The sequence below is a fragment of the Pogoniulus pusillus genome, chromosome Z (assembly GCF_015220805.1).
Source record: "Pogoniulus pusillus isolate bPogPus1 chromosome Z, bPogPus1.pri, whole genome shotgun sequence".
Classification (NCBI taxonomy): Eukaryota; Metazoa; Chordata; class Aves; order Piciformes; family Lybiidae; genus Pogoniulus; species Pogoniulus pusillus.
In genome coordinates this window covers 27,061,227-27,084,683 of record NC_087309.1, presented here as the reverse complement: position 1 = coordinate 27,084,683, position 23,457 = coordinate 27,061,227, and the positions used below count along the sequence as shown (strand labels likewise).

Sequence of the window (23,457 nt, the reverse complement as noted above, 5' to 3'; positions counted from 1 at the left end):
GCCAGGTGGAGGATATGTTTATATATTAAGTAAATGCTTTTGTATTGTTGTGGGTTTTTTTTCCTGCTCTCTTGATTTTACTGTGCTTTTTTAAAAGATCAACCGAATACTGATTGGACATGACAACGTGGGTCTCCGGTCTGGCTGGTTCCTTGCCAGTGTCCAGATCACAGTTCCAGTCCAGGGAAGGCAGTACATGTTCCCCTGCAACCGATGGCTTGACAAAGATGAAGCTGATGGCAGGGTGGAGGTGGAGGTCTACCCAAGTGAGATTATGCCTATTGAGAAATGTGAGATAAAACACATTTAAAAAGATTTTATTTTTAAATACACAGCTAAAATTAAATTTGTATTACTAGCATTTTTAAGAACCAGGTCAGATACCAAACCCAAAAAGTCCCTGCCCAAAAGAGCTTGCATTGGTGAGGAAAGCAAATTATTCTGCTCTTCTTGTTTTCTAAAACAACTGGGAAAACTTCAGTTTTGCATCGCCATTTCCTGAGATTATATGAAAAAAGTATGTCCTGAGCAGCAGGTACTGTAGTTCTCCACACAGAGTCACATTTGCACAAGTCTGCTTTTGTCACATTTATCAGCCTCATTGTCCCAGTCCTGTATCCACACATGTCCCATAATAATTGCCTTTATTACTCTACCGTCAGGAAGAAAGAGAATGATAACTAAGAACCAAATTCCTACTGTCTATTTGACTTCTATCTGTAGATTTTGGGGGGAGTTTTGAATCTATGGTTTAAATCTGCCTTGGTATCCTGAGGAAAAAAATATATAATTTCCCTCTACTCTGTGTAAATCCCTCCCTCATATTATACTGGTATCATTGAACTGCTGTATTGTTAATACTGAAGTGAAATTCCCTTTTAAAGCGCTATGTTGCACCATTTTACCACTGGCTTAAGACTTGTAAAAGGAAAACTATTTAGTTAGTCCTCAGTGAAGAGCTGTGTTACCTCATATTTGGTTTGGATAAGAGCAAATGGCTGGCCATGAAGTCATTTTTAAGACAAGGTGATTTAATTTTGAGCCTACACCCCTGGGAGTGTTATTATCTGAGCTTCTCTGCTGATCTAACTGCTTTAATTGCTTTAATTTTGTGCTAGTGATAAACTACGAGGTGTCTGTAGTTACTGGAGATGTGCGAGCTGCAGGCACCAATGCCAAAGTCTTCATGCAGATCTATGGTGAGACTGGCAAAACTGAATTGATCACCTTAGAAAACAGATCAAACAACTTTGAACGGGGAGCCACGGATATCTTCAAGGTATGGCGAAGGCATTTGTTGCCACTTCTATGAGGGGAAGTAAAGACCAACCAAAACTGAGACATCAAGAGAATAGTTGGCCAAGTCAGACAAAACAATTGGCTCTTTATCAGAATTGCCAGGTCTGTTGCTATTTGATGTCCTCAATCTATATTATTGAGGGAGGGATGTATTTCTCTCAGGACATTCTGTGTTTCTTTGTGGAAGTTTTGTGATTTATGAAATGATTTTCATCTCCTCAGGAAATACGTAGTCAAATAACAGCGTTTGTTTACCATTACCTTTTAAGGGATGTACTCGTGTTAGTCTTGGCTTTGTCTGCGGTAACACATTCCATCAACCACAGGTACATCTTGCCAGCCCCACTCTGCTGAAGTTTGCTGCTGTAATTTTTCATCTTACCCTGACTGGGGCCTGGCTATATTGGACTGTCATTCCTTTTTGGCTTGTTTATTTGGGTTTTCTGTCCAGAGAGACCAATAGTCAAGGGGAAAATGATGCTCTTAGTTCTTGCCCTGATGTGGGGTTAGAGCAAAGACCGAATGTGCTGTGAGGGCATATCAGAGGCATATGCTTCTGTGCTGAAGGAACATCATCAGGCACCAACAACTGGGCAGTAAAGTACAAACTCTGTGTGGAAATTAGATTAAGGCATATCTGTCATATATGCTCAAAACACAAGGCAGGGTTGGCAGTGCCTAGGTCTACTTGCAAATCTGCAGTCCCACATAGGTGGGATCCATTTTATCACAGTTAAGCACCTACGTGGAGCTAGTTGTGGAATCTTGTCTGAGCTGTCCAAATTAGGATATCCTTCATCACTGGTCAAAGCCAGTGCTTTTATCCACAACTTTGTGCATTTTTGAGATCAGTTCACATTCTCCTGCCTCAGTCTCATTTTATATAACAGAGTAAGTGATGTTTATCCATTTTTAATGAGTTATTTGAGATTTCAAAACAGTAATGCCTTATATTTTAAATACTTTTTATAATAATTTTAACATTATGTGTCTCTGATTTCAAAGGAAATGTTTTTTTTTTTTTTTTACTTTTCTAATTGAAAGCACTTAGCCAATATCGGATTTATAATAAAGCTACATCACAGAATTACAGAAACATTCAAGTTGGAAAAGACCTTGAGGATCACCAAGTCCAATCGATAACCCCACTCTGCAAAGCTCACCCTTAAAACATATCCTCAAGCACAATATCTAAATGGCTTCTAAACACATACAGGACTGGTAACTCAACTACTTCCCCCAGCAGCCCACTCCAATGCCTGACCACTCTTGTTAATATCTAGTTTAAACTTACCCAGTTGCAGCTTAAGGCCATTCCCTTTTGTTCTGTAACTATTTACTTGTGAGAAGAGACCAGCATTGACCTCTCCACAACATCCTTTCAGGTAGCTGTAGACAGTGATGAGGTCTCCCCTCAGCCTCCTCTTTTTCAAAACAGATGTATGTATATGCTATTCTGTTTACATTGCCATACTTAGATCCTCTCTCAGGTGTCTGTTTATGGACTTTAAAGTTCTGCCCATTTTCTGTGACTTTTTAAAGAAGAACACAAAGGATAAGTCCTGAAGCATTGACAGATGGATCTCATTGCTGTCTACAGCTACATGTAGCCACATGAGGGTTGGCCTCTTCTCACAGCCATCCAGCTGTGAGACACAGTCTCAAGCTGTGCTGGGGGAGGTGTAGGCTGGATGTTAGGTGGATGTTCATCACAGAGAGAGTGATTTGCCATTGGAATGGGCTGCCCAGGGAGATGGTGGAGTCACCATCCCTGGAGGTGTTCAAGAAAAGCCTGGATGAGACACTTAGTGCCATGGTCTAGTTGACTGGACAAGGCTGGGTGATAGGTTGGACTGCAGGTCTCTTCCAACCTGGTTGATTCGACTATTCTAGCTCTTTCATGATACAAATATGCATGGACAGATATGAGCAAGAATAAGATTCTGTGAGGTACATGCTAATAGAAAATGCCGTCAGTTATGGACCTGATTACAGCAAACCTAGGGATAAAACAATGTAAAGAAAAGCATATTCTTTATTCCACAGAAGCTGGATCAGTTTTAGTTTTCTGAGTTTGGCTTAATCTACTTTTAAAAAAAAAGCTACTAAGTGGAAACTTTATAAGCCAAGTTGCCAGATTTCAGCCTGATGCAAATGTTTGCATGTTTTATAACAAGCACTGCACAAGAAATCATCAGAAACAAGTCACTGGTTGTCAAAGGACTGCCCGAAGTAAAACCTTCTATCCAGCTTTGTTAGATAGTAATCTGGACAAATAATCTGAACCATCTGCTGTATTGAGAAGATAGGCTACAGCCTTCTACCACTGATGCATTGTAATCAGTAACAATTGTACCTTCTTTTCACACTAGCAAAGTGAGAAAATACTTTTCTAGGTTTCCAGATGAGAAGGAAGGAGAAGTGCAGTCCAAGCCCATGGTCTGTGTCACTGATCAGATTATATGAGTTCAGGTTTATTGCCTTTTCACTATACCATTATTGCTTCCTGCTTGGTCTGTGTCTCATGGAAGGTATAAATATATCTTGTTATTAATGTTAAAAATACCTCAGACACTGAGAATCTGTAAAAAATTAGTGTGGTATCTTGGTTTATTCACCCTCAATGCCAACATACAGACCATTCTGGTGAGAAGTGGAGAGGCAGGGAACCCCATAAACACAAATTTAGCTCCTGATTTCGCCATGATTTCTATGAATGTCTTCTACTCAGTTTGTTCAGACAAGTTTTGGTGACAGAAATTATGACAGAATAAACCAGAGTGGTGGGGAGGGAAAAAAAATAAAGGCAAACTTGCACAAAATCCTGATTTTATCTTGGCCAAAATGTTTTAGATTATTATAAAGGCAACATTCCTCATTTATTAAAATACACATTATGAAATTAAGATGTCTTATATTCTCCTGGGTGCTGACTTTTCCTTGGTGACAGAGAGAGGCTGCAGATGTTGGCAAGATTTATAAGATTCGAATAGGCCATGATGGTACAGGCATTGGGGATGGCTGGTTTCTGGAAAGTGTCACTCTGAAGCGGCTTACCATGAAGAAAAAGGAATCTGATAAAAAGAAGAAAAATAAGTCTGAAGATGAGGAAGAAGAGGAGATCAAGATGGAAGAAGTGATGGATGTCTATACCTTTGTGGCACACCGCTGGTTGGCTAGAGATGAGGGAGATAAGGAGCTTGTGGTGGAGCTAGTGCCCGACGAAGAATCTGACCTAGAGGGTAAATATCAGAGAAGTTTGTCTCTGTGTGTGTGCACAGATGTTATGTGAGGGGCAATAATCACACTGTGGTGCTTTGAAGGCCCATTTATGCCCTCAGCCCCTGCATTCTATTGCCCCAGGCCTACATGTGCACTGTGTTTGGGTTTCTCAGCTCTGGGGAGGAAGAGGACAGTGGTTAAATTAAGGCAGAATATGAAGGAGGAAGCCTAAAATGGGAGTATCCTAAAGGACTCCTATAGGATATTCCAAGGCGTGTGTGGGGCACTTGCTTTGTGAGTGTTACAAGTTACTGCTGTGGATGGAAATTCAGCAAGCTGTGATTATTTATACAGTTATTGACAAGGGTTGGAGAAAGATGAAGGTCTTCATCTTTTAAGACAGATGCAAACAAAGTCCAGAGAATCTTTCTTGAAGCTGTGCTTTCATAGTGCTTTCATAGTGAGCCATGGATCCAAGAAAATAATGGCTTTTTCCTAATCCACCTTTGTAACTTAATTTTACTTTCAGAGAATACGTATGAAGTCCGTGTTCTCACTGGGAATGTGTCAGGGGCTGGGACAGATGCTAATATCTTCTTGAACATCTATGGCATAGGAAGAGGAGACACGGGTGAGCGCCAGCTGAAAAGGTCAAACAACCTCAACAAGTTTGAAAAGGGCCAGGTAAGGCATTAAGTCAGCTCAAGCAAGCAGAAGGCTGGCAGACTTCTCTGAGTAATCGTGTTGGCCATTCATTAGTTTCCTTTCCACAAGGCTTGGCTTCTTCTTTCAGCTTAAAGCTCAGATATGTTCTGTTTCTTAAATGTATTGTTTAAAGAAAAAAAACTCCTCAAAATATTTTCCAGGGAAAATTTATTTGAGTAATTCTACATCAGAACCACCTTTTGCATCTGCTTTCTGTAAGCATTCTGACAATAATGTTTCCAACCAGGAATAGTTGAAACCCACAGACTTTAAATCACTATGAGAGAGTATTTACAGGCAGCTTGGGTACATCAGTATTTAGATTTTGAATATGAGTCTAAATGTTCAACTCAACCAGACAGGAAATATTACACAGTGTGCTATAATTAACATTATAATCCAAAGCAATTAAACAGTGTCTTGTAGGTTGAATATTTATGACCAATTAACATGCTATTACTATAGGCAGAAATTGTCCAAGTATAGTTTTTTTAATGGTGTAAAATTAAAGAAACAATAAGGAGACATAGAAAACTTGGAAGCACACACACACAAAAAGCTGCAAGGTTATTAAATAAGCTGTTAGCTGTGATTTATGAGCTTGGTGCCTGTGAAACAGAAACCTGCACATGATTCTTTTCTTGGAAGGAAGAGCTCCAAACAGCAAATGCAATGCTCTCTGCTCCTAGTGGTAGAAATCCAGTATTTACCAATAAGTTACTCAAACGAAGATATTTAAAATACTATGACAACAAAGACCACCCTGTCACATTAATAGAGCTCATAATGAACACCTTTGCTGCCATGAATGACGAAAGGAAGAAATTCTGTTATTTGAAGTGAGGCAGATGGAGATGCACAGGAGACCTTCTGTGGAGTCCATACATGTGTGTCCTCTTACATATTCAGTCTGGGGGAGAACATGAAGCCTGAAAGGAAAGACATTTAGGAGAGATGAGTGAAGCCTAAAGGAAGAAGAAATGTGGATGAGTCAGAGAAAGAGGAGACAGGTTGTGCAGCTCCCTGGATGTTGCTGCCTTGTGGGAGCTAAAAGTGAGTGTTAAAGAAGAGCTCAAAGATCTCTTGCTATTTTAGTACATCTACCCAAAGAGTACAAGGGGCATTTGCAAATACCCTTAGTTTAAGCAGGCCTTTTACTGCCTTTCTTTCCCCCTTTCTGGAAAGCGCAGTCATTTGCCTCTTGCCTCCTATGCAGGTGGATGTGTTCACCATCAAAGCTATTGACCTGGGTGAGCTGAAGAAGCTGAGGATTGGCCATGATAACACTGGCACTAGCCCAAGCTGGTTCCTGGAGAGGGTAGAGATTATTGACCTCAAGGAGAGCACCACGTGAGCAACTTGTCACACCCTTTTTCATGCTGACAGCAAAGGGGACATATACTCAGGAACCTAGAGAACTGTGGAAAGCCAGAAGGGCATCATCATAACTTCTCATAAACCCATAGGAAACAGGCATCGTTCAGGAGCCTTGCATTGATTGTGCTGTTGTACTGTGTGTGGGTTCATTCTGGGGTACCTCTGTGTGGGAGTTTGCTGTTCCACTATACCTACACTTAAAGAACTGACAATGTTTGGAAAGAAACCTCAGCTTTTCTCCTCCCTCTTGAAGGGATCCCATTGCAGAGCCTAAACTTGTATTCCCTTTGTTATTTTCCTTCCAGAGCTCCACTCTGGAAGTACCTGACCTCACATAACATTTGTTTTTTGTACCTAATGTAGAGATCTGGGCCAAAAGCAAGTCCTGATCTAAGCAAGTTCCAATGCTTTTCAAGGACAGCCAGATGAGTAAAGCCTGAGCTGAAATGCAGGCTTGCCTTTGAGTTGGAATGTGCTTGAGGTCATATGCACAGAAGCTGCACAATGCTCTGGTGGGTGAGACTGCTCATAAGCAGCTCAGAATGAACCCACTCTTAATAATAATAATAATAATAATTTTTAAAAGATCCCTGGGAAACAGGAAGTACTCTCAAGTTAGTTAAATTTCCTGGGAATGAAAGCTGAACCAAATCAATTACATCACAAACCCCCTCAGAAACAACACTTTTCAGTAAGTGATCACTAACCTATTTATAGATTTAGTTCCCATAAACAATGCCAGAGCTTAGGGGTAAAATCTATTGTTCATGTTTGAGTAATCTTGTGGTTTTTTTTTCAAGTAGCATCTGATCTCTGGTTCTTTACATTATTAAAGCATGTGGAGTCCTGAGTAAGTGCTGCTTTCATTCTTGTAGGTATTATTTTCCATGCCAGCGGTGGTTAGCAGTTGAGGAAGATGATGGTCAGATTGTCAGGGAGTTAGTCCCAGTAGATGAAGCGTTTGTAAAGAAAGATACAGAAAATGATGGCCAGTCTCTTGCAACTCTGGGCCTGGAACAAAAAGGTTTGTGTTAGCCTTCTATTTCTTCCAGTGCTGGGTTGAAAAGGAACCAAGTTATTAGTACTGCTGAGAGCATAAACATTTAGCATTCACTAGGCTGCAAGTAATGTACCCCAACCATGAAGTTTTCAGGTGTGACTGAAGTGTGTATCAGCCATGGAGGAGAGGACCATCTTTATTTTTAGGTAATTTTATAATCTTGAAGTTTGGTCTCAAACTGAGACAGCTAGGAGATAAAATGTTCAGTTGTCATCTCTCAACTGAAATGCAGATTTGGTGGTAATATTTAGGCATAAACCTCAGCAATTTCATGTGATGGACTGGTATGGTTAAACTTCAACAAGAAACCAAGCGTCTAAATAGGACTAGGGAAAGACAAAGGTCTTAAGTCTGTTTCTGTTTCCATCTTGCTACTTAGTTCTGTGTCCCCCCCAAAAAAATTGTCTATTACATGATTTTACATGGTAGCCGCAGAGCAATGATACACAACAGGGCCTGATCCTCAAAGGTGCTGAGTGCCCAGCACCTCTATCGGCCTCACTTCCAGTGAAAGTTCTTGAAGTTCCCCCACAGGTGTTTTTGAATATGTTAGTCACTAACCAAAAAAATGTAGAGCAAACAAATCTCCACAAACTGGATAGCCATTCAGTTCAGGAAGACATTTTGATTAAGTAGCACCTTGAAAGATTGGGCTAACTATGAAAGAAAGGTGCCAGTTTGGTAATCTCAGGTAGGTTTTTTTCAGCACAGTGAAGGGTAGATTAGACCTTCCTGCAATTTTCATAAGTTTACTGTGCTTGCTAGATGATGGTGGGTAGAAACCTCCATAATAATGCTATTATGAAGGGTATGCTCAAGAATGTGAATCATAGTGTCAGCATGCACATACTTCCTGATGTGTGTTATGTGCATGCACATTATTTGGTACTAATGGGAAAAAGAGGAGGATTAGGAGGATTTATTGTTGTTTTAATGAAGTAATGTAAGCAGAGACAGTTTGGAAGAGCATTAGTGATTCTCAGGAAGAAAAATGGAAGGCTTGAGCACATTTATTAGCTGTAGATATGTGGATAATGTAGCGGATGATGGACCAGTAGAAGACTGCAACCAGACAGCTCAAGTTCACTCTAGAAGCCATCACATCCTACAATAGGAATTAGAGACTATTATATGTCTGTAGTTGATAAAAATAAAACCTAAACCAAACATATAGTTGCAAATGTGAAGTTGTTTCCTACTCAGACTTCACACATTAAGATATTTTATCTAACAGCTAAATCAACAACATACACTGTGAAAGTGAAAACTGGGGACAAGAAGAATGCTGGGACAGATGCCAATGTCTTCATCACTCTCTATGGAAGCAAAGATGATACAGGTATGGCTTCATGGAATGGAACAGTAGAGTATCTCACTGCTGGATACCTCAAAAGATGAGTTATATTTTCCTTTTCTTTCCTTAGTACCTATTCCTCATTCCTTTTCAGTACAACTTCATGTTCTTTCCACGTCCATGTACATTTTGGTAAGTGGGAGCATACCACCAACTGCTCTAAATCACTGTCAAACTTTACGATGGTGATTTGCATCAGCTGCTAATCTAAAGGCTTTAATTTCAGTTATAGCAACAGCACAGTTAACTGAAACTGCATTATTGAGTAGTGAATGCTGTGAATGATTTTCTTTCCTCAGCAATGAATCAGCAAGCTCCTGAAATCCAGCTCTCCTGTGCCTCTTTGAGTGGCCCAGAAATATTTAATCAGCTGATGAGCAAATTCTCTTGGAATCAGCTAAGCTGTGGGTGCAGTGACTGGGATGCCTGTGTGAGTGACAGGAAACTGATGGGTAGGACCAATTTCTTCAGCTGCGAATACAGCACAGCAGGATTGAGACTGTGGTACTGCCAGAGGATCACTTAAGAAAGGAGTTTTGTGTATTTTGAGTGTTGATACAGATTTGGTTTAGGAGGGAGGGACAAAGCTCAGAACTTGGGATGAAAGCCATTTTTTTACATTTTAACCACTTCCCTCATTACACTGTTGACGTTCCCAGAGGATTTATTTCACATGCTGAACAATGTCTCTTTGCATTGCCACAACAGGGATAGTCAGACTAAAGGCCTCAAAGATTAACAAGAACAAATTCGAGCGTGGGAAGGTAGACGAGTTTACAGTGGAATCTGTGGACATTGGAGACCTAAAAAAAATCAAGATAGGCCATGACAATAAAGGTAAAATAATCTGCTTTGTAATGTAGTATTTCTAGTGCATTAGGCACATCACTGTATAAAGTAATCTGTCTACAAGACCTCAAAACTAATTTGCCTTTTGGTAAGAGATCCTTGCTATCACTTTGGCCGTTGGTGCTGCTGCCTTTTCTGCAAATACCATTCTCATACATCACCAATCCTCATTTGTTTGTTTCTTGTTGCACATGGGACCTATAGACTTGTCTCATTTTTTTATCAATATTTCTGTTGTTTTCATCATCAAGTCGTATCTGGTTTCAGACAGGGCTATGCCACCATATGCTACAGGGATATGCTACCAAAAAAAAAAAAAAAAAAAAAAAAAAAAAAAAAAAAAAAAAAGGAAGGAACATGTAGATTCCTCCCCCTTGGGACGTCAAAAGACATGTTTGTTGATAACTCATTTATCTCATTACAGTGGCAAATTCATCCAAGTGATGGAGTTAGTAGCACTTCCTCTTGTGTATCTTGAACTTGATGCATACAGAAATTTAAAGCACATTGACTCAAACCTGGACAATCACTTGCAATGACCTTTATGGTTTCAATTTTATTTTTCCATTGGCAAAAGGGAGGAAGACTTATTTCTCAGAACTGCAGTGATTTCTTTGCTGTTGTCTGTAAGGGCTCTGTGAGTTACTCACTGTTATCTCTCCAACCACAGGTAACTCTACAGGCTGGTTTCTGGAATGGGTAGAGATTGATGCCCCATCACTGGGGAAGTGCCTCAAGTTCCCTTGCGGCCGATGGCTAGACAAAACAGAGGATGATGGAGCCATTGAGAGAATTATCTTCCCTGCAGAACTGCAGACAACAGAGTATATCCCATGTGAGCAGAATGACTCTGGATAACGCATCATTAGTGAAGATAAAATCTCACTAGCTCATGCAGTTTTAAAGGCCTAGCCTCTTCCTTGAATTGGGTTTGAAAATATGTATAAATATATCATGTGCCAACTATTCCAATCACTACATGTAATTGTAAATGTATACAGAAATACATAAGTATGTCACATGCCAACTATTCTGATTACTACAAGAAGATTCCTCTGGGTGCTCCAGAGTAATGCTTCTGATATTTTCCATATCAGAGAATCATTAGAAGTCATGTGGCTGCATATGATTGTCTTTTTCCTTCCCCTTTTCCTCTTATCTCCAAGTCTCCAGCCCATTCCAACCTGTCTTCCTTGTCTCCAGTTTCCCTTTGATCTTGCTCCATTCAAATATTGCTCTTTGTTGTTGTCAAAACAGACACTTTGATCTTGATCCAAGCCTTGATTCTTCCAGTGCCTTTGGCACTGTACATCCATCTCTTACTGAAAGACCCTCTTCCAGAGTTTCTTTCTTGTGGTGATTTTCTCATTGTGTTACACCAGTCTGCCTCTTTCATTACTGTCCATTTTATCCTTACTCTTCACACCTCTCTAAATTAAAGTTTGAAATAAGCCTAGTATATTTTGGGAGTTCCTTCTAGGTACTACGATTATAATGCTCAAATCAGCTATGGCACCTCAAACTTTTCTATTCAGGCAACTTCTTTTCCATCTCCACAAGATTCAGATAATATGTTTTTCTTCTAAAATTTTAAAATCTTTTGTATCCTTCTATTTCCTTTTCCATATATGTATGTTAGAGTATGTGCAGGGAACTCACAGGCTTGAGAATGCATTTCAGTTGCCTCTCTCTGATTTGCTTCAAGTTGTCAACAAATATTTCCTGTCCCACTTTCAGTGGGCTAACAAAATTTGCTTTTTATAGAATCATAGAATAGTTTGGGTTTGAAGAGACCTTTAGTTGTCATCTAGTCCATCCCCACCCTACTGTGAGCAGGGACAGCTTTAATTAGATCAGACTGTTCAGAGTGCCATCCAACCTGACGTTGAATATTTCCAGGAATGAGATGTCAACCACCTTCCTGGGTGACCTGTTCCAGTATTTTACCACCTTCGTTGCAAACAATTTTATTCCTTCTATCTAGTCTAAATCTCTTTAGTTCTAGTTTTAAAACCACCATCCCTTGCCTTGTCACCACAGGACCTTCTAAAAAGATTGTTCTCTCCTGTAGGCTTCCTTTAAGCAATAAAGGCCTCAATAAGGTCTCTGAGGAGATCTTTTACTTCATCAGACTGAGCAATCCCAGCTCACTCAACCTGAACAGCCAAAGGGAAGGTCTGGTCATTTTTTTTTTGTGTGTGTGCTAGGTTGGATGCCACAATTACAAGGGATGAGATCTGGAACATGAGAGTTGTTTTCCACCCCATGCTTTACCAGGTGTTTCCCAGGTCACTGAACAAGTGACAAGTTACTCATATCAAAGCTATCTCCTCTGTTATTGTATCACTCTATGTATATAATGATAAAATCAAAAGCCTCACCTTCTGCTGTTCCTCATATAGACATTAAAAGATAGAGCTGCTCAATTAGTTTGTTTTTTTTTTTTCTGCCTCAGTTTCCTTCTTCATAAGTAGCTATGAGAATAACCACATAGAATACTATAATCTTTTTTGGTTCACTCTTTTCTACTGTCAAAACTGTCATTCGTGTTGAAAATCTCCTTTACACTGGCTGGCCAACCCTTACATCTCACAGTCTGTAAGCTAAAATTATCTTTCTTCTCTGAGGATCTGCAAATGTCATCTCTTTGTTCCTCTCCCATGATTTGACCAAGCTGCTTTTTAATTCTTGTGTCTTACCTTCTTCACTTCTGTCAGTCAACTGGAAGACATGATAGCCTGAAAAACTAAACTGGTAGGTAGATATGGTGAACACATTCATAGAAGTAAATATAACCCAGAGACCTTATTTGTGTTTCCTATGAGGATTTTTCATGTTATCCCAGTCAATATGTATTTTGGCATAAGTCATGACAATAGAATTAATTAATGTCTCAGAATATTACAGTGATGTAAGAGTTTCTTGCATACCATACCTTTGAGTACATGGTTTGTGTAAAACTAATTTTTGTCAGGCCTCCCTGGCAATAAGATTGTTCCAGCCTCAGTGTCAGCTTGGGTTGTTTACCACTTAAACCATCCCCACTGTGCTGTTGACTGCATTCTGGTTACCTAAATACTAACCTGAGTGTTTCAGTTTGCCAGAGGTAACTAATACAGTTTGATCTGTATTATGATGACTCATGTCAAAATTGTTTTATGCTGAACAAATGATGATACATGTCCTCAGCATTCCAATTAAAATCATCCCTGTGGGGATAGAACTTTTGTAGTGCCATGCAAATGAAATTGGTGTCTGGCAGCTGAAAGTTGTGCTGCTAGTGACCTTCTTACGCTGCTGCTTTGCTGATTCAGTTCTAAGCTGACTTTAATATTTTTAGGGCATCTTTAATGTTTTTAGAGTGTCAGGTAGTGATAGGAATAGGGAGAATGGATCCAAGCTAGAGGAGAGTAGATTCGTATTAGACTTTAGAAAGAAGTTCTTCACTGTAAGGGTGATGAGACACTGGAACAGGTTGCCCAGGGACGTGGTGGAAGCCCCATCCCTGTATGTTTTTAAGGCTGGGCTAGATGTGGCTCTGAGCAGTCCAGTGTAGTGGAAGGTGTCCCTGGCCATGACAAGAAGGTTGGAACTAGATGATCCTTGAGGTCACTTCCAACCCTTACAATTCTGTGATTTTGTGAATATTCAAACAATGAGATTAAGCACCACAAACTTCATCAGAGAAGATAATTCTTTAATTCATAAAGCATCACATGTGACTTTTAGTCTCCAAGATACTTTCTCCCCCCTCTCCTACATACTACAGAAATTACTCTGATTTACTTGCAGCACAGCAGGAACAGACCTCATTGGACTGGGCAGAAGGAATATTAAGTACCTCCAGGCTAAGAAGGTACTGAGTTTTCTTCTACTCTCTGAGAAGAAAACTTCATTTCTCTTCTCTTGAGAGAAACATTTAGAAAGCCTGAGTTTTTGATGGATGATTAGTCTCTGATAAGCATAATTCTGAGTTACTCTAACAGGAATAGATATGGTGCCAGAATGTGAAACACAGCACCAAGTGCTGTTGTGTAAATAATAAAGGTGACTAAAGTTGTTGCAGTATATATGGATGTAGATGACAAGTAGCTGAGACAATTGTAGTGAAGGAAGACTGGATGAGGCACTTAGTGCCATGGTCTAGTCGAGTGGACAGGGCTGGGTGATAGGTTGGACTGGATGATCTTGGAGGTCTCTTCCAACCTGGTGGATTCTGTGATTCTGTGTTGTGAAGCAGTGGCAGCTGGGTGGGCGGTGTATGGGAGAGGGGTGGCCAGGAGCAGATCCTGATGATAGCACTGTCTGTCAAAGTCTGTGTTAGTGATGTGGACTACAGGGATAGTATCTGATGGTGGCAGCTATTCAGTGGTGCCCAAGCCTTACTTGGTATATTTTTGCCTACAAATTCAAGGCAGGAGTTAAAGGAGATGGGAGGGACAGGATCCAGTTTGGACTGGACCCCCCACTTAGTGATGAAAATAATAAGAGATTTTTTATATCAATAAGGCTATCTCAAATATTTATATACTGTCTCCTTTTGGCTTAAGTTCATCCATTTTCCTAGTTCTCAAAAATTAGTGAAGTCTTGTTTTGTTTTAGTATTAGAGCTACTGAAGTAAATCCTGTTTCAATAGCTTCAGATGGCAAATATGAGTATACCGAGTGCTTTCTGACTGATACCCCAAAATCTCAGTAAATGATCATGTATCAAGTGCTGTTAAAAGATCTTTGCATTCTTATAGTAGTGACCACCCTGATAACCAAGTGATCCCAAAGGTGTAATTTCTATTCTGTCTTCCAGCTGTTGAGTTTTCCAATTCAGATGTTGTTTCATTAATATTTTCTTAGTCACATTGGTATGCTACTCCCTAACTTCTGTTTCTGGTTCTGTTTGGGTTTTTTTGTTTGTTTTGTTTTGTTTTTGTTTGTTTGTTCGGGTTTCAAACTTCTATTTCTTAATTTTTCTGTCATTTCCCAAATCAGTTGTTCCTTATGAGATCACCGTCTACACCAGCGATATCTTTGGAGCTGGCACAGATGCAGATGTCTTCATTGTTCTCTACGGAAGTGATGGGATCTGCACTCAGCAGAAATCCCTGTGCCTCAATAAGAGAGAGCAAAGAATGTATTTTGAAAGGAACTCGGTGAATCAGTTCATTGTGGAGGTAAGACAAAAACTGCTCACTCCAATCTTTAATGCCCATATGGGTATCAAAAAGAGAAAGTGAAGAAAAGTGGGGACTTTTCCTCTTTTAGGGAAAGGTATCCAGATCTTTTACTTGAAGACCATGAAATCAAATCTCTATTCTATAACAGACTGTTGTGGAGGCAGAGAATTAATGTGGCCGAGTCAGGAATTTATATAAAAAATAGAGTTATTTTATTTTCCCAAAAACCCTCCCCCAAAACTATGTACAGAAAGTAATTTAGTTTTAATTACCAGATTCAGTTCATTGAGAAAATCTACACAGATATCATAGATAATTTGACTATTTTGGAAGTCAGAAGTTGGAAAAGGCTTCAGCTACTATTTTATAGTGTTTTTTCCTTAATAATAAAGCTGAGCCAAAATAACTCACAGTCAGGCTGCCTGAAAAGGGTGGTCCAGCTACTTGACCACTCGGTTCTCTTTCAGAAGCCGTAGGAGAGTGGTTAAGGCCTTGGTAGGCACTAATGGGTGGAATCCGTCCTTCGGAGCAGAGTGCTGGGATCCTTCTGTAGAATCTATCCAGGCGGGGGGGGATAACTCTCAGGCAGGCACTAACACTCAGGTGGGGACGAACTCCAAGGCAGGAACCCCAAAGGTGGGAAGTCCCCCAGTATTTATACCCTTCCTAGACAAAGAGCAGAGTTACCACTGCCTGGGCGCGAAGACCACAGCCAATCCCAGGCTGATTCTAGCACGGCCGCTGCAAGGGCACCCCTGGTGCCGGAAGGGCCCCTTGATCACCCCCTTCAGGCCTGCAGGGCATGGTGGGGGGGAAACAGGTCTTTTTGTGCCTTTTCCTCTCCCATTCAAACCACAGAGGGAGAGGAATTTAGGTGTATACAGGACTCCAGGACACAGACTTATTGAGAATTGGGTCAAATTTCACACCCCACCTGAAGTTCTTTGTCTAGCTCTGAAGCTCTGGACCTGTTGGAGAAGATCCTGAGTAGGCTACAAAAATTATCACAGGGCTAAAACACAACTCCTGTAAGGATAGGCTAAGAAAGTTAGGGTTATTTAGGCTTAAGAAGAGAATGCCGCAAGGAGACCTAATTCCAGCCTCCCAATACTTAAAGGGGCCTTACAAGAAACATGTGGATAGATTTTCTAGGAGGGCTTGTTGTGGCAGGACAAGAGGTAATGATTTTAAACTTAAAAAGGATAAATTTGGACTAGATATAAGGGAGAACATTTCTACAATGAGAGTGATGAGACGCTGACATAGGTTGTTCAGGGATGTGGTAAAAGCTTTTTTCCTTGGCAACATTCCAGGTCATATTGGATGGCAAGCTGAGCAGCATGATCTAGTTGAAGATGTCCCTGCTGAGTGCAGGGCTGTATGACCTTTAACAGTCCCTTCTAATGCAAAGTGTTGCAAAGTATGGTTTTAATTCTTTCCTTACTGATCTCAAATTAATAGTAACTGAAATGTATCAACATGCTGTGTCTCCTTAGCCTGATGCCATGTTAAGTCTTGTAAAGGTTTTATCATGGAGCTGAGATGTGGATATTGAGGGCTGTCTTTTCAGGTAATCTTGAAAAGCACTTTGGAAGGTCTTTGTATCTTGTATTTCCTAGACCATATTGGTAACATACAGGTTGGATCTAATATATGTACCTTTTTGTGTCACTCTTGTTTGCTTGCTTATTTGATTTCTCCTGCAGCCTGCAATATTTTGAAAGGTAACAGGAAAGGAATGGTTGTGATGTTGCAGAAACTAACTGTCTTGTGTTTAATTTCCCTTTGCATTATTTCATGTTTCTTCAGTTGGAAGGTAGGAGAGCCCTGCAGAGGGACCTAGACAGGCTGGATGGGTGGGCAGAGGCCAATGGGATGAGATTGAACAAGGCCAAGTGCAGGGTTCTGCAATTTGGCCACAACAACCCCAAGCAGCGCTATAGGCTGGGGACAGAGTGGCTGGAGAGCAGCCAGGAGGAAAGGGACCTGGGGGTACTGGTAGATAGTAGGCTGAAGATGAGCCAGCAGTGTGCCCAGGTGGCCAAGAGAGCCAATGGCATCCTGGCCTGCATCAGGAACAGTGTGGCCAGTAGGACAAGGGAGGTTATTCTTGCCCTGTACTCAGCACTGCTCAGGCCACACCTTGAGTGCTGTGTCCAGTTCTGGGCCCCTCAATTCAAGAGAGATGTTGAGGTGCTGGAACGTGTCCAGAGAAGGGCAACAAAGCTGGTGAGGGGCCTGGAACACAAACCCTATAAGGAGAGGCTGAGGGAGCTGGGCCGGTTTAGCCTGGAGAAGAGGAGGATCAGAGGTGACCTCATTGCTGTCTAAAACTACCTGAAGGGACATTGTAGCCAGGTGGGTGGGTGGCCTCTTCTCCCAGGCAACCAGCAATAGAACGAGGGGACACAGTCTCAAGTTGTGCCGGCGGAAATTATAGGCTGGATGTTAGGAGGAAGTTCTTGCCAGAGAGAGTGATTGGCATTGGAATGGGCTGCCCAGGGAGGTGGTGGAGGCACCGTCCCTGCAGGTGTTTAAGGAAAGCCTGGATGAGGCACTTAGTGCCATGGTCTAGTTGACTGGCTAGGGCTGGGTGCTAGGTTGGACTGGATGATCTTGAAGGTCTCTTCCAACCTGGTTGATTCTATGATTCTATTTCAGCAGATTATGTTGAAGAAGCTGGTCCATAGTGCTCACTACTCAAGTAGCACTTCATTTGGGTTAGATGATCTGTTTATTTACTGCAACTCTATGGCAACATAAATATCATGCTCTCTTTCTCTGTATCCTAAGATACAGACCATTTCTTTGTTGCAGATCACTATGATTTTTTTAATACCTGAAGCCAACTTTTTGAATGGTATTACCAAGTGTTTTGCGCAACTCTATGCAAATAGCAAAGCAATGCACATCAATGAGGGAGCTCATTTACATCTACAATATTCAACAATTCCCAATCATAATACATTGTTACTACCAATAATTTGTGAGAGGTTAAAATATAGGTAGTCCTACTCTGTTCTGTCTTTTCAGTAGTGTTTTGTGCTCCTACTTTCTCCCTCTGACTGCAACACTAACATTGACTCTGTGGTTTGAGTTTGGTTTGGTTTTGCAGTTGAAAGCAAATCTTGCACTAAATTTTTTAACAAGTTAAAATGTTTCCAGCTCACATTGTTGTTATATGTCATGAATCATAAAATAAATCCTCAGTGTGATTTCTGAAAAACAGAGATTAAGCTTTATTTCAGTAGAATATCCACACAGTTTGTCATAATGGAGGTTGCATTAACTCATAGATACAAATCTTCAACTGAATGTTATTGCTGTTCCTTTATTCCTTAAGATGCATTTTAGGTTTGGTAAAATCTGAAGCACCAGTACTTTTCTAGGATGAAAAAAGTGAAAATGTAGTTTGTTCTCCAGATTTACAATATCATACTAAGCATCCCCAAACTTAATTTTTCTTTTCACAAGTTCCTCTTGCTGCAGCAGATGGAGATGAAGCAAAATATATTGCTTTTTTCAACTATTTGTGTAGAGTCGTAATGTAGAGCTCAGTAAACCTTAAAAACAATTTGGGAGTTTCAGGAAACACAAACTGAGAATTGTCTGTTTGTTTTAGTGATTTTTGCTGCCTTAACCATTTTGTGTTTTGCAAAAGTGGCAAAAAAAAGATTAGAGACTCATCTCAGCTGCTCTCCCAAGGGATGATTTGCTGGAGATCTACAGTAGGCTAAGGACCACTTCTTTAACATGACTGAAAGACACCACCATGTACATCTCACACAAAGCAGGTTTTCAGCCAGCCTTGAATTTTAAAGACTTCTACTGAAATAACCAAGACCTATTATTTAGGAACAAATGCAATTTTTCTTGTTCAAGTCTTTGGAAGGGAGATGATTTTAAAGTAATGAACTAGTGATAAATAAATCAGGTGCAAGGTGAGGAACAAACAGAAAAAAAACCAGTAACCCCTTCATAAGATCTTGTTGACTTCCTCAGAATGACAATAGGATTCTGTGGTGGAACAGGAGAGACATAATACAAAATGCTAAGCTGTTAATAATGGACTTTGACAGAACTATGGGATTGCTTAGATTGGAAAAGGTGCTTAAGATCATTGAGCTCATTCTTTAACCTAACACTGACAAGTCCTCAGCTTGACCATATCCCTAAGCAGTATGTCTACATCACTTAAACACCTCCAGACTACACCACTGACTCAGGCAAGCCATTCTAATGCCTGATAACACTTCAGTAAATAAATTCTTCATAATATCTGATATAAATGTCCCTTGGTGCAACTTGTGGCCATTTCCTATTGCCCGATCACTTGCTACTTGGTTGAGCAGACCAGACCCCACCTCTCTCCAACCTCCTTTCAGGTAGCTGCATAATGTGATAAAGTCTCCCCTCAGCACCCTCCTCTCTAGGTTAACCAGCCCCAGTTCTCTCAAAATCTTCTCAGAAGAATTGTGCTCTAGGCTCTTCACCAGCTTTATTGCCCTTCTTTGCACAGTACTCAAGATACAGTCTCACCAGTACCAAAAAGCAGAGTAAAACAATTTCCCTGGCCACACTACTGCTGATATTGGCCAGGATTCTCTTGGCCTTCTTGGCCACCTGTGCACACTTCAGGCTCATGTTCAGATGGTCGTCAGTCAAAGCCTCCAGGTCCTTCTCTTTTGAGGAGCTTTCCAGCCACTCCTCCCCAAGCCTGTAGAGCTTCAGGGATCGTTGTGACCAAAGTGCACAACCCAGGACTTGGCCTTACTGAAACTTGTATCATTTGTCTTGGCCCATTAATCTAGCCTGTCTAGATCCCTACCCTCAAGCAGATGAACACTTCCACACAGCTTGGTGTTGTCTACAAACTTACTGAAGCTACACTTAATTCCCTCATCCAGGTCATTGATGAAGACATTAAAGACTGATACCCCCAATACTGGGCCTGGGGAATAGTCACCAACTGGATTAACCACCACTGCCAAAGTGCAGCACCCTGCACTTGGAGCTATTGAACCCCATCCCATTGGACTCTGCCCATCCATCCAGGTGGTCAAGGTCCCGCTGCAGAGCCCTTCTGCCCTCCAACCCAGCCACATCTGCCTCCAGCTTAGTGTCATCTGCAAACTTGCTGATGACTGACTCGATGGCCTCATCCAGATCATCTATGAAGATGTTAAAGAGGATGGGGCCCAGCACTGATCCCTGAGGGACACCACTAGTGACTGGCCGCCAGCTGGATGTGGCACCATTCACCACCACTCTCTGGGTCCGGCCCTCCAGCCAGTTCCTAACCCAGCACAGAGTGTTGCCATCCAAGCCATGGGCTGACAGCTTAGCCAGCAGTTTGCTGTGGGCGACAGTGTCAAAGGCCTTGCTGAAGTCCAGACAGACCACATCCACAGGCCTCCCCACATCTACCAAGCGGGTCACCTGATCATAGAAGGAGATCAGATTGGAGGGGCAGGATCTGCCCTTCCTAAATCCATGTTGGCTGGACCTGAGCCCTTTGCCATCCCTCAGGTGTGCAGTTATTGGCCCCAAGAGAACCTGCTCCATCAGTTTCCCTGGCACTGAGGTCAGGCTGACAGGTCTGTAGTTCCCAGGTTCCTCCATCCAACCCTTCTTGTGGATGGGGACCACGTTGGCCAGTAGGAGATCAGGTTAGTCAAGCAGTACCTGCCTTTTGTAAACCCATGTTGTTTAGACCTGGTTATCTGGCTGTCCTGCATGTACTGAGGTTCATGATGATCTGCTCCTTCTGCCCTTCTGCTGCTGCTGCACTTGTTAGTTGTCTTTTATAGTAGAAGACAGATTAGTTTCTAGACAGGCTTTAGGCTTTCCTCTCTGCATAGCCTCACAATGTCTTTGTAGTCATCATGTGTAGCCTATCCCTTCTTCCAAAAAACATGCACTTTCCTTTTTACCTTAAGTTGCAGCCCCACTCCTTACTCCTCTAAGAGAACTTAATTATTTCATTATGGTTGTTCCCTAGGTGGCCCCCAGTTGTCACATCACCCAACAGTCCTCTGTTTAAAACGAGCAGGGGACACCTTGCCTTGGTAGGTTCACTTGCCAGCCTCATAAGGGGATTGTCTTCAACACACTCTAGGAACCTCTGCAACTGTTCCCTCTCTCCTGTGTTGTATTTTCAGTATCTGGGAGACTGAAGTTCCCCCCAACAATAAGCACAAGTGATTGTGAAACTTCTCCCAGCTGCTTGTAGAATGGTTCATCTGCATCTCTGCCATGATCAGGTGGTCTGTAACAAACTACTACCACAGTATTAGCCTTGTTGACCTCCCTCCTGATTCTGAGCCATAGACATTCAACCATATCTTCACTATGATTAAGTTCTACACATTCATAACAGTCCCTAACATACAGAGCTATCCCCCTATCTCTCCTTCCTTGTCTGTCCCTTTTGAAGAGCTTTCAGCCACCAATTGTACCAGTATAGCAATCAAGACATCCCATCACTTTTCTGTGATTGGTACTGTATCACAGTTTTCCTGATGCACCATGTCTTCTGGCTTCTCTGGCTCATTACCCATGCTGTATGCATGTGCTAGTTTGAGGGATCCCAGGTTCCCTTCAGAAAACCACAGGGGTGAAATCCTATCCCAGACAGACCTACTCATTCCAGGGTGTTGTAATATTGTTATCCTGTTCCTCTTGCCAGCATCACATCTTATAAAGCAATGCCTGGCTGATATCAGCCCCTTTCCCTCCCTGCCTGTCCTCACTTCTTTTCTCTGGGAAGATCACCTGTCCCTTCTTGTAGTTTGTGTGGGGGAGGTGGCTTGTAGCGGGCAGGTATTTTGGGAGGGGGATTCTCAGCACCTACACTGGATTTGGCGGAGGGGAGAAATTAATTGAGGTGAGATAATATTATATAAAAATATATATTTATTAGACTCAATATTCGAACTCTTGCCACCCCCAACCACTGTATATTAATATTAATATTCATTACATGGTTATGAAAACACTTTAGGATAAATTATGTACAGAAACTGATTAATTAACTAGCAAACATTCAAATTACAAACCGAGAGAGGAGTTTTCCCCGCGGCTTAATGCCACTTGGGGTCTATATGCTATTCGCCCAGCTGAGTGGGCCGAAAACTCTTTCTGCTCTTTGGCAGAGACAACTTATATTACAGAGGTATTAAAGCTTTTACTCACAACTCTTATTAATCAATAATCACCCTCCGGGGCTACATCACAGCCTGTGCCAGTGTCCAAACTTCAGGGAATCTCTGCCCGTGGACTTTGAGGCTGGAATGCTCCCAGCTTGAGGGGAAAGGATGAATCTTCCCAGCTTCTGGGGAAATAGTGGTCTCTAACCTTGTTCTTCGGGTGAGGATGCAATCTCTGCCTTGGTGCTGCTGTCTCCTTTTGGATGTTGTGTCCAGGGACTTAGCTGGCAGGATCTCAGGTATAGGAGGAGAATATCGTGCTGTCTCTGGCACGGTTCTTCACAGCTAGCAGGCTGTGTGTGTGTGCAGACAATTCAGAGTCTGCTTCTTGTTTATCTCAGCGGCAGTGGTGCTCACCAGGCAATGGTAGGCAGAAGGCATGCAAAGTGTGTGTGGCTGCTGGGAGTCTCCATTCCATAGGTAAAGGCAATACAGGATCTGGTCCTGAAAACACAGTAATGTGCAGTTGTGCACAACTGGCTTAGGAGACTATAGGCTCCTCATATATATATATGCAGGCTTAAATGAGCTCTGCAAGAAAGGTACACAGGCAGGTGAGCTGCAAGTGAGGCTCCGAGTGTGAGCAATGGCCTCCGAGCCTGGGGGTCTGAGCAGCTGAGCTATCAAGGTAGCATCTGAGCGTTTGAGCACTTTGTTTACCTGTGCACCCCTATTTATTGAATGTGGGCTGAGTTTAATGGCCTCTTTGGCCACTAGAATGACCAATCAGGTTGGCAGTCAGCCAAACCTTACCATAATAGGCAAAAGCTACTTGCCTGGACATTCCCAAATATGGGGATCACATGGGCTTACCCCAGGGAGACACGAGCTGAGTGTGTGGGGGCTTACACAACCTGTTTACAAGCAGAGGTCCTGGCAGAAAAACATGTCCAGGCAAGGCATAAATAAGCCTCTTTTTGGGCCTGCAGGCCCTCCATGACAGCAGGGAATTCTGAGTTGCATCAAGCAGCTTGCTGAAGCCTTGTAGGCTTAAGATGGGGAGGGCAATTAGGCCTACTCTCAGGCCTGCTGAGGATGGGAGGAGTGGATGATTCTAGGTGGTTTTAGTCTGATAGGCTTGGCCTGGCTTGTGGATGTACCTGTCCTACCTGATTGCCTTTTGCATATATGCATTAGTAAATAGAATCTCTCCTTAAACATCCAATCAGTGTGCAGTATCTTCATTCTTACTCTCCAAAAGGAGTAAAAGTC

General features: G+C 41.8%; 1 protein-coding gene across 1 annotated transcript in view; it reads left to right on the top strand.

The window, feature by feature from the left end:
- Window positions 1-23,457, top strand: part of LOXHD1 (lipoxygenase homology PLAT domains 1) — a 188,098-nt gene that overhangs the window by 81,924 nt on the left and 82,717 nt on the right. The window contains exons 17-25 of the mRNA XM_064176315.1: window positions 98-290; window positions 1,119-1,279; window positions 4,250-4,541; window positions 5,051-5,205; window positions 6,443-6,576; window positions 7,479-7,627; window positions 8,898-9,002; window positions 9,726-9,854; window positions 14,853-15,034. Coding sequence (XP_064032385.1) covers window positions 98-290; window positions 1,119-1,279; window positions 4,250-4,541; window positions 5,051-5,205; window positions 6,443-6,576; window positions 7,479-7,627; window positions 8,898-9,002; window positions 9,726-9,854; window positions 14,853-15,034 — 1,500 coding nt within the window. The remainder of the gene's footprint in view (window positions 1-97; window positions 291-1,118; window positions 1,280-4,249; window positions 4,542-5,050; window positions 5,206-6,442; window positions 6,577-7,478; window positions 7,628-8,897; window positions 9,003-9,725; window positions 9,855-14,852; window positions 15,035-23,457) is intronic.